Raw genomic sequence first — 17,357 nt, 5'->3', positions numbered from 1 at the left:
CTTATCAGCGTGCATATATATATATATATACACATGCCTGAAATGACCTCATCAGCGTGCATATATATATATATATACACATGCCTGAAATGACCTTATCAGCGTGTCACTTTCCCTTTTCCCTGTTGTTTTTTCTCGTTTTCCCCCCGCCTCTGTCGTCTGCAAAGCCCTTTTCCTGGTTTTTTAAAAAAACAAAAAAAATTCATTATTACTTTTTTATTTTTCGGGCCCGGCAGAAAGATCAGGCTTTGCGATATCTTTTTTTTTAAATTTTTTTCTATTTTTATTTTTATTTATTTTATTTTTATTTATTTTATTCTTACTTTTATTTCTTTATGCGACAGCAACAGGGAGAGACACAGCCGCCCACACGTGGGTCCCCCGGGGCGCCGGGCCTCGAACCCGGGGCCTCAGGCTCTGCAGGCAGGCGCTCGGCCGTGGCGTGTTTCGAACATAAATACACATTTTCCTTGGAATGAATCCTTCGCATGTGACGATGGAGGAGGAGGAAGAAACCAGACACAGACACACACGCGAAGGCAGGGAAATTTATAAAAATAATAATAATAAAAAAAAAAATTCTTGGCCAAAATGTTTATTTTTTATGTTTTTATTTTCAGTTCTCTCGAGGTCGGTTCTCACGGTAGCCCAGGCTGACCCGGAAGTCAGTGCGGAGCCTCAGGCTGGCCTCGAACCCGCGGCCGAGCGCTGGGATAATCTTATTTTTATTTATTTTTGGTTTTTCGAGAGAGACAGAGGAAAGGACCGGGGGTGGTGGTGGTGGGAATCGAACCCGGGTCCTCTGGCTCCCTGGGGCTGCAGCCATCGCCGCTGAGCCGTCTCTGCAGCCCAGTATGTTTTTTAATTAAAAAAAAAATGTTTATTTTTATTGATTTATTTGATAGCGACAGGCAGGCGCGTGTGTGCGTCTGGCTTGCGTGGGGTCTGCAGACTCGAACCCGGGTCCTTGGGTTGCACAGGCCAGTGCTTCAAGCGCTCAGCAATCCCTTCACCCACAGAATAACTTCCTATTCGTATATATTTTTATTTTATTATTCTATTTTATTTTATTACTCTATTTTATTTTATTTATTATTTAATTTTATTATTTAATTTTATTTATTATTTTATTTATTATTTAATTTTATTAATTTATTTTATTATTTTATATTTTATTAATTATTTTATTTTATTCATTATTTAATTTTATTATTTAATTTTATTATTTTATTTATTATTTTATTTTATTTATTATTTTATTTATTATTTAATTTTACTAATTTTATTATTATATTATATTTTATTATTTTATTTTATTTTACTTTTTGTTTCCTCGAGGCAGGGTCTCGCTCTGGCCCAGGGCCGACCGGGGATCCACTGTGGAGCCCCACGCTGGCCTCGAACCCGTGGCCACAATCCCCCCGGGATGAAAGGTGTGAGCGCCCCTCCCCCCCCGCGCCCGGCCCAGGCCTTTTTGGGCTCAAAAATGACAAAATTGGACATGATGGGGGCTCCACGGTCACCTGTCAGGGGCCGTGTCCGTCAGGCGCGACCACAAACCCGGGGCTCGAGGTGGCTCTGCAGTTACAGCGTCTGCCTACAGAGCCCAAGGACCTGGGTTCGAATCCCCGGGACCCGCCAAAATAAGAGCGCCCGCGAGAAAGCGGGGTTCAGCCCAGGGGAGATCCGTTCCTAAATGAGTTTTTTTTTTTTAAAATTCAGACACTCGCGGTTCCAACGGGCCTTTTTGAGACGCTTTATTGCTTTTAAATAGTCGTGCATCCCCCATGTATGTCCGTAAACATACTAACGTGCCGGAGGAAATGACACGGGTGTGTACACATATACATATATGTGCGCGTGTCTATGCAATCATTAACACGTGGTGCACGTGTGTCACACCAACGTGTCTTCACACCACCAGGTCTGATGAGATGTGTGTGTATACATATACATGTGTGTGTGTGTGTCTATGCGATCGGTAACACGAGGTGCACATGTGTCACACCGACGTGTCTTCCCACCACCAGGTGTGACCACACCCTCCGCCGTGTCGCTGGCAAAGTGGCTGTGCATAAATAGAGATAAATATATATGTGTGTGTTCGTCTATGCAATGAGTAGCACGGGATGCACGTGTGTAACACGGACTTGTGTTTCCAGCACCAGGTGTGACCACACCCACCTCCGTGTCCCTGGCAAAGCAGCTGTGTATAACTACATATAAATATCTATGTGGGTGTGTGTGTGTCTATGCAATGCGTAGCACGGGATGCATGTGTGTAACAGAGACTTGTGTTCCCACCACCAGGTGTGACCCTCCTCCATGTCCCTGGCTAAGGTGAGAATCCTTCGTTTGTCACACCGGTGCGTGTGTTCAAGCCACTCAGTGATCAGCTATTCTTAAATATATATACATATGTGTGTGTGTGTGTCTATGCAATGAGTAGCACGGGACGCACGTGTGTCACACCGACTTGATTGCCACCACCAGGTGTGACCACACCCACCACCGTGTCCCTGGCTAAGGCGAGAATCCTTCATTTGTCACACCGGTGCGTGTGTTCGAGGCTTTCAAGAAGCAGCTGTGTGTAAATATAAATAAATATATATACATGTGTGTGTGCGTGTCTCTATGCAATCAGTAACATGTGATGCACGTGTGTCACACCCACGTGTATTCCCACCACCATGTGTGACCTTCCTCCGTCCCTGGCAAAGCAGCTGTGAATAAATACATATGAATATATCTATATGTGTGTGTGTGTCTATGCAATGAGTAGCATGGGATGCACGTGTGTAACACGGACTAGTGTTCCCACCAACAGGTGTGACCACACCCGCCTCCGTGTCCCTGGCTAAGGCGAGAATCCTTCATTTGTCACACCGGTGCGTGTGTTCGAGGCTTTCAAGAAGCAGCTGTGTGTAAATATAAATAAATAAATATACATGTGTGTGTGCGTGTCTCTATGCAGTCAGTAACATGTGAAGCACGTGTGTCACACCCACGTGTCTTCCCACCACCAGGTGTGACCACACCCTCCGCCGTGTCACTGGCAAAGCAGCTGTGCATAAATATAGATTAAAAAAATATATATCTATGTGTGTGTGTGTCTATGCAATGAGTAGCATGGGATGCACATGTGTCACACCGACTTGTGTTACCACCACCAGGTGTGACCACACCCGCCTCCGTGTCCCTGGCTAAGGCGAGAATCCTTCATTTGTTACAGAGGTGCGTGCGTTCGAGTCTTTCAAGAAGCAGCTGTGTGTAAATATATATCAATATACATGCACGTGTGTGTGTGTCTCTATGCAACTGGTAACACGTGATGCACGTGTGTCACACCGACGTGTCTTCCCACCACCAAGTGTGACCTTCCTCCATCCCTGGCAAGGCAGCTGTGCGTAAATATATGTAAATACATGTGTGTGTGTCTATGCAATGAGTAACATGTGATGCATGTGTGTAACATGGACTAGTGTTCCCACCACCAGGTGTGACCACAACCTCCTCCACGTCCCTGGCTAAGACGAGAATCCTTCATTTGTCACACCGGTGCGTGTGTTCAAGCCACTTAGTGATAGGTATTTTTAAATATATATACATGTGTGTTTGTGTGTGTGTGTGAGTACGCAATCAGTAACATGTGATGCATCTGTGTCACACCGACTTGTCTTCACACCACCAAGTGTGACCTACCTCCACCCCTGGCAAGGCAGCTGGGTATAAATATATATAAATACATATATGTGTGTGTGTGTGTGTGTCTATGAAATCAGTAACACGTGATGCATGTGACTCACACCAACTAGTCTTCCCACCACCAGGTGTGATGACACCCTCCTCTGTGTCCCTGGCTAAGGTGAAAATCCTTCATTTGTCACACCGGTGTGTGTGTTCAAGCAACTCAGTGATCAGTATTTCATAAATATATATATATATGTACACATATGTGTGTGTATGCAATTGGTAACACGTGATACAAATGTGTCACACCAACTTGTCTTCCCACCACCAGGTGTGACCTTCCTCCATCCCTGGCAAAGCAGCTGTGTATAAATATATATAAATACATATATGTATGTGTGTCTATGCAATGAGTAACACGTGATGCATGTGTGTCACACCGACTTGTGTTCCCACCACCAGTTGTGACCACACCCTCCTCTGTGTCCCTGGCTAAGGTGAGAATCCATTTGTCACACCGGTGAGTGTGTTCAAGCCACTCAGTGATCAGTTATTCATAAATATATATACATATGTGTGTGTGTATCTATGCAATCGGTAACACATGACACACGTGACTCACACCAACTTGTCTTCCCACCACCAGGTGTGACCTTCCTCCATCCCTGGCAAAGCAGCTGTGCATAAATACATATAAATACATATGTGTGTGTGTGTGTGTGTCTATGCAATCAGTGACACGCGATGCACATGACTCACACCGACTTGTCTTCCCACCACCAGGTGGGACCACCCCATCCACCATGTCCCTTTGTCATCCAGGCACGGATGTCGCAGGCCCCGGGCACGGCCGGGCTGGTCAGTGCACACGTGTCTGGCCAGTTCACACCCGTCGGGGAGCATCACTGGCAAAGCCTGTGTGTGTGTGTGTCTATGCAATCGGTAACACGTGACACGTGTGTCACACCGACTTGTCTTCACACCACCAGGTGTGACCTTCCTCCATCCCTGGCAAAGCAGCTGTGCATAAATACATATAAATACATATGTGTGTGTGTGTGTGTGTCTATGCAATCAGTGACACGCGATGCACGTGACTCACACCGACATGTCTTCCCACCAACGGGTGTGACCACCCCATCTGCTGTGTCCCTTTGTCACCCAGGCACGCGTGTCACAGGCCCCGGGCATGCACACGTGTCTGGCCCAGTTCACACCCGCCGGGGAGCATCGCTGGCATGAGCTGGCACAGCCCGTGTGGGGGAGGGGGTGGGGGTGGGATGCCCGGGTCGGTGTCCACTCGCCCGTCCAGCGGCTAGCGCTGGCCCCCGTCGCAGCGGCAGCCCAGCCCGGACGAGGAGGCGGCGTCGGCGGCATCCAGGCAGCAGACCTGCAGCCACGGCTTCCAGAGCAGGTGCGCGAGCGAGAGCTGGTCGGGCACGTGGCGGGCGAGGGTGGCCTGGTGGTCGGCGACGGCCGCCCGCACGGCGCGCAGCACGTCGTGGAAGCGCGGCTCGGTGGCGGGCGAGAGCGGGCGCCGCTCGCCGGGGTCGCGGGACACGTCGAAGAGCAGCGGCGGGTCGTGGCGGGACACGTGGCGGCCGTGGCACAGGCACACGTGCGTGCCGAAGCAGCCGTTGGAGCCCGGCGGGCTGAACTTGGGCGTGAAGAAGAAGGCCTTCCACACCGACGAGCCTGCGGAGCGAGCGGGGAGGGGGGGCGCACAGTCACCGCGGGAGCGACCCGGACGGAAGGCCTGCAGAGCCTCGGCACCCGGGTTCGAATCCCCGGGGGCCCACGGGAGCCACGTCGCGACGAGGGCGCTGCACGCGCCTGCAGATCCTCTGCAGGGGCTGCAGAGCCTGGCACACCCATATTCTCAAATCTCTCTCTCTCTCTCTCTCTCTGTCTGTCTCTCGCTCTCAAATAAATAAAAATAAACAAAGATATATATTTTTATATATATTTATATCTACATATGAAACAAAAAATAAAAAATAAATATATTTTTTTATGTAGATAAATTATATCTACACATAAAATAAAAGTAAAAAATATATATTTTATGTATATAAAGTAAAAAATAAAAAGTACATATTTTTTATACAAATATAAAATAAAAAATGAAAAATATGTTATATATAAAATTTAAAAATAAATATATGTATATATTTTATAGATATCTATATTTTATATAGATATAAAATAATAGAAATATATGTTCTATATACAATAAAAAATAAATATATGTATATATTTCATACATATATATCTTAAATAGATTTAAAATAAAAAATATACATTATATATATAAAATTAAAAAACAAATACATGTAGATATTTCATATATATATTTTTTGTATAGATATAAAATAAAAAAATATATATATTATATATATAAAATAAATAATAAATATGTGTATATATTTTACATCTATATAAAATTAAAAAAAATATATATATATATATATATATATTTTTTTTTTCTACATATATATAAAAGAGGCGGCGTGGTGGCGCTCACACCTTTAATCCCAGCACTCGGGGGAGGCAGGGGTGGGAGGCTTGTGGCCATGAGTTCGAGGCCACCCCGAGACGACCGAGTGAACTCCAGGTCCAGCCTGGGCTACAGCGAGACCCGACCTCAAAAAATAAAATAAAATAAAATAAAATAAAATAAAATAAAATAAAATAAAATAAAATAAAATAACATAACATAACATAAAATAAAATAAAATAAAATAAAGTAAAAAACAAAACGTTTCACCCCAGCCCTGGGGGAGGCAGCGGCGGGAGGCCATGAGTTCGAGTCCCGCCCGAGACGACCGCGTGAACTCCAGGTCCAGCCTGGGCTGCGGGCCTCGGGCACCGGGTGGCACGCCCCCCCCCCTTGGCGCGGTGCCCGTCGGGTACTCACTGTTGGGCGGGCGCCAGCGCACGGCGTTGAGGTAGGCGTTGCAGTAGTGGAAGAGGAACTCGTGCTCGGAGCGCGCCCGCTCGCCCAGCAGCAGCGGCATCAGGTCGCGGCCGTCGATCACCCTGCGCGGGGGGGAGGGGCGGGTGGGCACCCGGGGGTCAGGGGTCAGGGGTCAGCGGGGGGGGCCGGGGTCCAGCGTGGACGACACCCCCACTCACACCCACAGCACTCAGTGAAAAATAAAAATTACGTATATATACGTATATATATATATATATACACATTATATAATCATAAATATATTTATATTTATAGATATAAATATTTACTTATACATATTTATATTTATACATTTATATGTAGGTATAAATTTATATGTATGTGTATATATGCATTTACATACATGCATATATATATACACAAAACATAAATATTTATACATTTATACGTATGTGTATATATACATTTACATACATGCATATATATACACATAATATATATATGTATACATTTATAAGTATGTGTATATATGCATTTGCATACATGCATGTATATATACATAAAATACATATATTTATACATTTATATGTATGTGTATATATACATTTACATACATGCATATCTATACACATAATTTATGTATATTTACACATTTATATGTATGTGTGTATATGCATTTGCATACATGCATGTATATACACATAATATATATGTATACATTTATATGTGTGAATATATATGCATTTACATACATGCATATATATTCACATAATGTATATATTTATAAATTTATATGTATATGTATATATGCATTTACATACATGCATATATATACACATAATATATATATTTATACATTTATACGTATGTGTATATATGCATTTGCATACATGCATATGTACACATAATATATATATGTATGCATTTATATGTGTGCATATATATGCATTTACATACATGCATACATATTCACATAATGTATATATTTATAAATTTATATGTATGTGTACATATGCATTTACATACATGCATATATATATACACATAATACATATTTATACATTTATACGTATGTGTATATATATACATTTATATACATGCATATATATACATTTATATATGTGCATTTACATATATGTGTATACATGCACATGTAGATACATATGCACATATATAAATGCATATATCTATTTAAATGTATACACACATATATGCATGTTTTTATACATGCATTTTTTACATATACGTTTATACATGTGTATATATACACTTGTGTACCTGCATATACATATGCATTTACATATATATGTATATCTATTTAAATGTATATGCATATACACATATTTTAATATATACATTTTATATGTACACATTTATGTATGTATGCATATAAATACACATTTATATATGTACAGGTATATAAACGTATAAATATACATAAATATACTTAAATATAGATTTACACATATGCAGGGTGTGAGTGTGTAAGTGCATCAAGATGTTTACTCAATGCAGGGTGTGTATGGAGGACATGTAAGTGTGTGTGTGTGTGTGTAAGGGCACTTACATGTTTAATTGAGGGTGTGTGTGTGTGCAAGGCCAGTTAGATGTTTAATGTATGCAGGGTGCTTGTGAGTGTGTGTGTGTGAGTGCATAGAGATGTTTAATCAATACAGGGTGTGTGTGTGCGTGTGAGTGTGTAAGGGCAGGTAGATGTTTAATCAATACAGGCTGTGTGTGTGCGTGTGTGTGTGTAAGTGCATAGAGATGTTTAATCCATGCAGGGTGTGTGTGAGTGTGTATGTAAGAGCATGTACATTTGTAATCTGTGGAGGGTGTGTGTGTGTGCAAATGCAGTTGCAGGTTTAATCTATAGTGTGTGTAAGTGCACAGAGATATTTAATCAATGCAGGGTGTGTGTGTGTGTGTGAGTGTGTAAGGGCAGTGAGATGCTCAATCAATGCAGGGTGTGCATGTGTGAGTGTGTAAGGGCAGTGAGATGCTCAATCAATGGACGGTGTGTGTGAGTGCATGTGCGTGTGCAAGGACAGTTAGGTGTACAATTTGCAGAGGATGCGTGTGTGTGCAAGGGCAGTTTGACGTTCAGTGGATGGAGGGTGTGTGTGAGTGAGTGTGTGTGTAAGTGCATAGAGATATTTAATCAATGCAGGGTGTGTGTGCATTTGTGAGCATGTAAGGGCAGTGAGATGCTCAATCAATGCAGGGTGTGAGTGCGTGTGTGTGAGTGTGCAAGGACAGTTAGGTGTACAATTTGCAGAGGATGCATGTGTGTGCAAGGGCAGTTAGATGATCAATCGGTGGAGGGTGGGTGTGACTGTGTGTGTAAGTGCACAGAGATATTTAATCAATGCAGGGTGTGTGTGTGCATGTGTGAGTGTGTAAGGGCAGTGAGCTTCTCAATCAGTGCAGGTGTGTGCATGTGTGTGCGTGTGCAAGGACAGATAGGTGAACAATTTGCACAGGGTGCGTGTGTGTGCAAGGGCAGTTAGACGTTCAATGGATGGGGGTGGGTGTGTAAGTGCATAGAGATATTTAATCAATGCAGGGCGTGTGTGTGCATTTGTGAGCGTGTAAGGGCAGTGAGATGCTCAATCAGTGCAGCAGTGCAGGGTGTGAGTGCGTGTGTGTGAGTGTGCAAGGACAGTTAGGTGTACAATTTGCACAGGATGCATGTGTGTGCAAGGGCAGTTAGGCGTTCAATGGATGGAGGGTGTGTGTGAGTGTGTGTAAGTGCATAGAGATATTTAATCAATACAGGGGTGTGTGTGCGTGTGTGAGTGTGTAAAAGCAGTGAGATGCTCGATCAATGCAGGGTGTGTGTGCGTGCATGTGCATGTGCAAGGACAGATAGGTGTACAATTAGCATGGGATGCGTGCGTGTGCAAGGGCAGTTAGACGTTCAATGGATGGAGGGTGGGTGTGTAGGTGCATAGAGATATTAAATCAATGCAGGGCGTGTGTGTGCATGTGTGAGCGTGTAAGGGCAGTGAGATGCTCAATCAGTGCAGGTGTGAGTGTGTGTGTGTGCGTGTGCAAGGACAGTTAAGTGTACAATTAGCACGGGATGCGTGCGTGTGCAAGGGCAGTTAGGTGTACGATTTGCAGACGATGCGCGTGCGTGTGCAAGGGCAGTTAGACGTACAATCAGTGCAGGGTGTGTGTGTGAGTGTGCAAATTATACGAAATGTCATATAAAATACATATTTTTTTTTTTTCTAAAGTGGATCCAAGGAAGCCCAAAGGGCTGCAGAGACGTGAGCTTCACGGCTGAGGCCTGCAGACCCACGTTTCCAGCCTGCAGATCCCACGCACGCCACGCACACACACACACCACGCCGCGAGTTCGAATCCACCCAGAGACTCCACAGAGAATTCCAGGTCAGCCTGGGCGACAACAAAACCCTATCTCGGAGAAAGGGTCCGAGAGGCGGCTTAGCAGTCAGCGCGCAAGCCTGCAAAGCCTAAAGACGGTGGCCCGAGCGTCTGGAGTGCGGCTGCAGAGCCTCGGGCCCTGGCACGCCATTGTTCTCTCATTAAAAAAAAAATTCAGTCTGCGGCTGGACGGGTGGCTCAGCGGTTAAGGCGCCAGCCAGCTTGCAGAGCCTGAGGACCCGGGTTCGAGCCCCATGGCCGCGCGCCTACCTGTCCTGGGGCAGCGGGGCCCCGGCCAGCTTGACGACGGTGGGGAAGACGTCCATGTTGCTGGTGGGCTCGTCTATCTCCAGGCCGGCTTGCAGAACCCCCGGCCAGCGCACGATGCCCGGCACCCGGATGCCTCCTTCCCAGTTGTTGGATTTGCCTCCTGCAAACACCCGAGCGGACACACGCCCCCGCGGGCGCGAGTTCGAGTCCCGCCGGAGACCGACGCGGCGGAAGCTCCCGGGTCGGGAAAGCGAAGTGAACGCGGGAGTGAAGGGCCCGGGGCGGGGGAGGGGAGGGGGGGAGGGGAAGGGGGGAGGGAGGGGGAGGATGGCTCAGTGGTCAGGGCGAGGGCCCGTCACTAAATAAACGAAATCAGAAGATAAAATAATAAAGGGCCTGGGGGGGGGAGGATGGCTCAGTGGTTAAAGCCCTAGCCGACAAATAAAAATAAATAAATCAATTAATTAAAAAGTAAATTAATAAAGGGCCTGGGGGGGATGGCTCAGTGGTTAAAGCCCTTGCCGATAAATAAAAATTAATTAATTAATTAATTAAAAAGTAAATTAATAAAGGGCCTGGGGATGGCTCAGTGGTTAGGGCGATGGCCGATAAATAAAAATAAATAAATTAATTAATTAATTAAAAAGTAAATTAATAAAGGGCCTCGGGGGGGGGATGGCTCAGTGGTGAAGGCAATGGCCAATCAATCAATAAATAAGTGAATAAAATGGTAAAATAAATAATAAAGGGCCTGGGGGGAGGATGGCTCAGTGGTTAAAGCCCTTGCCGATCAATCAATCAATATATAAGTTAATAAAATAAATGATAAAGGGCCTCAGGGATGGCTCAATGGTTAAAGCCCTTGCCAATCAATCAATAAATAAGTAAATAAACAATAGAGGTCCTGGGGTGGCTCAATGGTTAGAGCACTCGCCTATCAATAAATAAAATAAGTAAATTAATAAATAAACGGCCTGGGGGACGGCTCGGTGGTTAAAGCATTTGCCCATCAATGAATGAATGAATGAATGAATGAATGAATGAATGAATAAAATAAATAAGTAAATTAATAAACGGCCTGGGTGATGGCTCAGTGGTTAAAGCATTTGCCCATCAATAAATGAATGAATGAATGAATGAATAAAATAAATAAATAAGTAAATTAATAAAGGGCCTGGGGGATGGCTCAGTGGTTAGAGCATTTGCCCATCAATGAATGAATGAATGAATGAATGAATGAATAAATAAATAAGTAAAATAATAAAGGGCCTGGTGGATGGCTCAGTGGTTAGAGCGTTTGCCCATCAATCAATCAATAAAATAAGAGAATAAACAACACAGGGCCTGTGGGGTGGCTCAGTGGTTAAGGCCTCTGCCTGCGAAGCCACACAGCAAGGGAACTCCACCGTTCATCTGGGTCCTGGGGATTCGAACCCGGGTCCTTAGGCTCTGCAGGCACGAACCTCAACCACCGAGCCATCCCCCCGGCCCTCGTTTTGAACCGGTGACCTTCCGTCCCGGGGAATTGACACGTCGGTGTCCTGTGGGGCCCGAGAGCTGGGTTCGAGAGGTGCGGAGGGGGCGGGGGGTGCTCGCGGGGCCCCGTCGGGCGCTCACCTTTGTAGACGCCGTTGCTGCCGCCGTGCCGCTCGCCCTGCGCGCTCACCTCCTCCACGTGCGCCCCGTGGTCAGACGTGAAGTACACCAGGGTGTCGTTGGCCAGGCCCAGCTCGTCCAGCACGTCCAGCACCTGCCCTGCACACGCACGCGGGTGTGAGCGCACACACATCCCTGCCACAGTTCACACCTCACCCTGGAGACGCCTCCCCCAGGCTTCGCTATTTCCCAAGGAGGGAGGGGGCGGGAGGTGAGAGATCCCTGCCACGGTTCACACCTCACCCTGCAGACGCCTCCCCCAGGGCTTCACCATTTCCCAAGGAGGGAGGGGGCGGGAGGTGAGACATCCCTGGCATCGTTCACACCTCACCCTGCAGACGCCTCCCCCAGGCTTGACTATTTCCCAAGGAGGGAGGGGGGGAGGTGAGAGATCCCTGGCCAGGTTCACACCTCACCCTGCAGACGCCTCCCCCAGGGCTTCACCATTTCCCAAGGAGGGAGGGGGCGGGAGGTGAGACATACCTGGCATCGTTCACACCTCACCCTGCAGACGCCTCCCCCAGGCTTGACTATTTCCCAAGGAGGGAGGGGGGGAGGTGAGAGATCCCTGGCCAGGTTCACACCTCACCCTGCAGACGCCTCCCCCAGGGCTTCACTATTTCCCAAGAAGGAGGGGGTGGGAGGTGAGAGATCCCTGGCATCGTTCACACCTCACCCTGCAGACGCCTCCCCCAGGCTTGACTATTTCCCAAGGAGGGAGGGGTGGGAGGTGAGAGATCCCTGGCCAGGTTCACACCTCAACCTACAGACGCCTCCACCAGGGCTTCACTATTTCCCAAGAAGGGAGGGGGCGGGAGGTGAGAGATCCCTGGCCAGGTTCACACCTCACCCTGCAGACACCTTCCCCAGGCTTCACTATTTCCCAAGGAGGGAGGGGGCGGGAGGTGAGAGATCCCTGCCACGGTTCACACGTCACCCTGCAGACGCCTCCCCCAGGGCTTCACTATTTCCCAAGGAGGGAGGGGGCGGGAGGTGAGAGATCCCTGGCCAGGTTCACATCTCACCCTGCAGACACCTCCCCCAGGTTTCACTATTTCCCAAGGATGGAGGGGGCGGGTGGTGAGAGATCCCTGTCCAGGTTCACACCTCACCCTGCAGACGCCTCCCCCAAGCTTGACTATTTCCCAAAGAGGGAGGGGGCGGGTGGTGAGAGATCCCTGCCACGGTTCACACCTCGCCCTGCAGACCCTCCCCCAGGGCTTCACTATTTCCCAAGGAGGGAGGTGGCGGGAGGTGAGAGATCCCTGGCCAGGTTCACACCTCACCCTGCAGACGCCTCCACCACGGCTTCACTATTTCCCAAGGAGGGAGGGGGCGGGAGGTGAGAGATCCCTGGCATCGTTCACACGTCACTCTGCAGACGCCTCCCCCAGGGCTTCACTATTTCCCAAGGAGGGAGAGGGCGGGTGGTGAGAGATCCCTGCCACGGTTCACACCTCACCCTGCAGACCCTCCCCAAGGGCTTCGCTATTTCCCAAGGAGGGAGGGGGGAGGTGAGAGATCCCTGCCACGGTTCACACCTCACCCTGCAGACGCCTCCTCCAGGGCTTCACTATTTCCCAAGGAGGGAGGGGGTGGGAGGTGAGAGATCCCTGGCATCGTTCACACCTCACCCTGCAGACGCCTCCTCCAGAGCTTCACTATTTCCCAAAGAGGTATGGGGCGGGTGGTGAGAGATCCGTGCCATGGTTCACACCTCACCCTGCAGACACCTCCTCCAGGGCTTCACTATTTCCCAAGGAGGGAGGGGGCGGGAGGTGAGAGATCCCTGGCATCGTTCACACCTCACCCTGCAGACGCCTCCTCCAGAGCTTCACTATTTCCCAAAGAGGTATGGGGCGGGTGGTGAGAGATCCGTGCCATGGTTCACACCTCACCCTGCAGACGCCTCCTCCAGGGCTTCACTATTTCCCAAGGAGGGAGGGGGCGGGAGGTGAGAGATCCCTGGCTACGTTCACACCTCACCCTGCAGACACCTCCCCCAGGGCTTCACTATTTCCCCAGGAGGGAGGGGGCGGGAGGTGAGAGATCCCTGCCACGGTTCACACCTCGCCCTGCAGACGCCTCCCCCAGGGCTTCACTATTTCCCAAGGAGGGAGGGGGCGGGAGGTGAGAGATCCCTGGCCAGGTTCACACCTCACCCTGCAGACACCTTCCCCAGGCTTCACTATTTCCCAAGGAGGGAGGGGGCGGGAGGTGAGAGATCCCTGCCACGGTTCACACCTCACCCTGCAGACGCCTCCCCCAGGGCTTCACAATTTCTCAAGGAGGGAGGGGGCGGGATGTGAGAGATCCCTGGCATCGTTCACACCTCACCCTGCAGACGCCTCTTCCAGGGCTTCACTATTTCCCAAGGATGGAGGGGGCGGGTGGTGAGAGATCCCTGGCATCGTTCACAACTCACCCTGCAGACACCTCCTCCAGGCTTGACTATTTCCCAAGGAGGGAGGGGGCGGGAGGTGAGAGATCCCTGCCAAGGTTCACACCTCACCCTGCAGATGCCTCCCCCAGGCTTCGCTATTTCCCAATGAGGGAGGGGGTGGGTGGTGAGAGATCCCTGGCATCGTTCACACCTCACCCTGCAGACGCCTCCCCCAGGCTTGACTATTTCCCAAGGACGGAGGGGCAGGAGCTGAGAGATCCCTGGCTACGTTCACACCTCACCATACAGACGCTTCCCCCAGGCTTCACTATTTCCCAAAGAGGGAGGTGCGGGAGGTGAGATATCCCTGGCTACGTTCACACCTCACCATACAGACGCCTCCCCCAGGGCTTCACTATTTCCCAAGGAGGGAGGGGGCGGGCGGGTGGTGAGAGATCCCTGGCTATATTCACACCTCACCCTGCAGACCCTCCCCAAGGGCTTCACTGTTTCCCAAGGAGGGAGGGGTCGGGAGGTGAGAGATCCCTGGCATCGTTCACACCTCACCCTGCAGACGCCTCCCCCAGGGCTTGACTATTTCCCAAGGAGGGAGGCGGTGGGAGGTGAGAGATCCCTGTCCAGGTTCACACCTCACCCTGCAGACGCCTCCACCAGGGCTTCACTGTTTCCCAAGGAGGGAGGGGCGGGAGGTGAGAGATCCCTGGCCAGGTTCACACCTCACCCTGCAGACGCCTCCCCCAGGGCTTCACTATTTCCCAAGGAGGGAGGGGGTGGGAGGTGGTGAGAGATCCCTGGCCAGGTTCACACCTCACCACGCAGACAAAAAAAAAGAAACAAAGAATGGCAAGGAGAATGGGAACATGTATATATATGTATATTTTTTTTTTACATATATATATGTAAAAAATATATATATATAAATGTCAATATAAATATATGTGCATATAAATAGAGACTATACATGCCTAAATAAATATTTAAAGTATAAATGTGCATTTATAAATTGATATTTGTGTACTGCATCTATTTATCATACGTTATATCATTATGTGTTATGATACTGTGATGCACTGATATTTGTACAGGGAATGTATTTATCACATATTATATTATATATTAAGATGCCGTCATGTCTTGATATTTGCATACCGAATATATTCATCACATATTATATTATATATTAAGATACCGTTATGTGTTGACATTTGCATACTGAATATATTTATAATATATTATATATTAAGATACCGTCATGTCTTGGTATTTGCATACCGAATATATTCATATTATATTATATTATATATTAAGATACCGTCATGTCTTGGTATTTGCATACCGAATATATTCATAATATATTATATTATATATTAAGATACCGTTACGTGTTGACATTTGCATACTGAATATATTTATAATATATTATATATTAAGATACCGTCATGTCTTGACATTTGCATACCGAATATATTCATATTATATATTAAGATACCGTTACGTGTTGACATTTGCATACTGAATATATTTATAATATATTATATATTAAGATACCGTCATGTCTTGGTATTTGCATACCGAATATATTCATATTATATTATATTATATATTAAGATACCGTTACGTGTTGACATTTGCATACCGAATATATTTATAATATACTATATATTAAGATACCGTCATGTCTTGGTATTTGCATACCGAATATATTCATATTATATTATATATTAAGATACCGTTACGTGTTGACATTTGCATACCGAATATATTTATAATATATTATATATTAAGATACCGTTACGTGTTGACATTTGCATACTGAATATATTTATCACATATTATATTATATATTAAGATACCGTCATGTGTTGACATTTGCATACTGAATATATTTATAATATATTATATATTAAGATACCATTATGTGTTGACATTTGCATACCGAATATATTCATAATATATTATATTATATATTAAGATACCGTCACGTGTTGACATTTGCATACTGAATATATTTATAATATATTATATATTAAGATACCATTATGTGTTGACATTTGCATACCGAATATATTCATAATATATTATATTATATATTAAGATACCGTCATGTGTTGACATTTGCATACTGAATATATTTATAATATATTATATATTAAGATACCGTTATGTGTTGACATTTGCATACCGAATATATTCACAATATATTATATTATATATTAAGATACCGTCACGTATTGACGTTTGTATATTGAATATATTTGTCACATATTATTTTATTGTGTGTTATGACAGTGTCACATGTTGATATTTGTATAGTGAACCTATTTATCATATTTTATATTATTACGTGTTATGATGTCATTACAGAGTGACATTTGTGGAGTGAATACTGCATTATTGTGTGTTTTGATGTATTTAGATATTGGTATTTGTATATTGAATATATTTATCGTACGTGATATTACTATAGGCTACGATATCATTAGATATTGATACTTGCATGTTGAATATATTTATAATATATTACATTATTATGGGCTATGATATCATTAGATATTGATATTTGTATATTGAATATATTTATAATATATTATTATGGGCTATGATATCGTTAGATATTGATACTTGTATATTGAATATATTTATGATATATTATTATGGGTATGATATCATTAGATATTGATATTTGTATATTGAATATATTTATAATATATTATTATGGGCTATGATATCATTAGATATTGATACTCGTATGTTGAATATATTTATAATATATTATATTATTATGGGCTATGATATCATTAGATATTGATACTTGTATATTGAATATATTTATAATATATTACTATGGGCTATGATATCATTAGATATTGATATTCGTATATTGAATATATTTATAATATATTATATTATTATGGGCTATGATATCATTAGATATTGATACTTGTATATTGAATAAATTTATCATATATTATTATGGGCTATGATATCATTAGATATTGACATTTGTGTATTGAATATATTTATAAT

The 17,357-nt window shown here is 45.2% G+C and overlaps 1 protein-coding gene across 1 annotated transcript in view; it reads right to left on the bottom strand.

The window, feature by feature from the left end:
* Positions 1-5,005: 5,005 nt before the first annotated feature.
* The window catches only part of Sts (steroid sulfatase), a 33,401-nt gene continuing 21,049 nt past the window's right edge, over positions 5,006-17,357 (bottom strand). Inside the window, exons 5-8 of the mRNA XM_045141447.1 lie at positions 11,888-12,025; positions 10,271-10,430; positions 6,608-6,729; positions 5,006-5,385 (exon numbers count right to left, since the gene is read on the bottom strand). Of these exons, the coding sequence (XP_044997382.1) occupies positions 5,006-5,385; positions 6,608-6,729; positions 10,271-10,430; positions 11,888-12,025 (800 nt within the window). The remainder of the gene's footprint in view (positions 5,386-6,607; positions 6,730-10,270; positions 10,431-11,887; positions 12,026-17,357) is intronic.

This window comes from Jaculus jaculus, unplaced genomic scaffold, assembly GCF_020740685.1.
Source record: "Jaculus jaculus isolate mJacJac1 unplaced genomic scaffold, mJacJac1.mat.Y.cur uX1, whole genome shotgun sequence".
Lineage (NCBI taxonomy): Eukaryota > Metazoa > Chordata > Mammalia > Rodentia > Dipodidae > Jaculus > Jaculus jaculus.
This window is presented reverse-complemented; position numbering and strand designations above follow the sequence as displayed.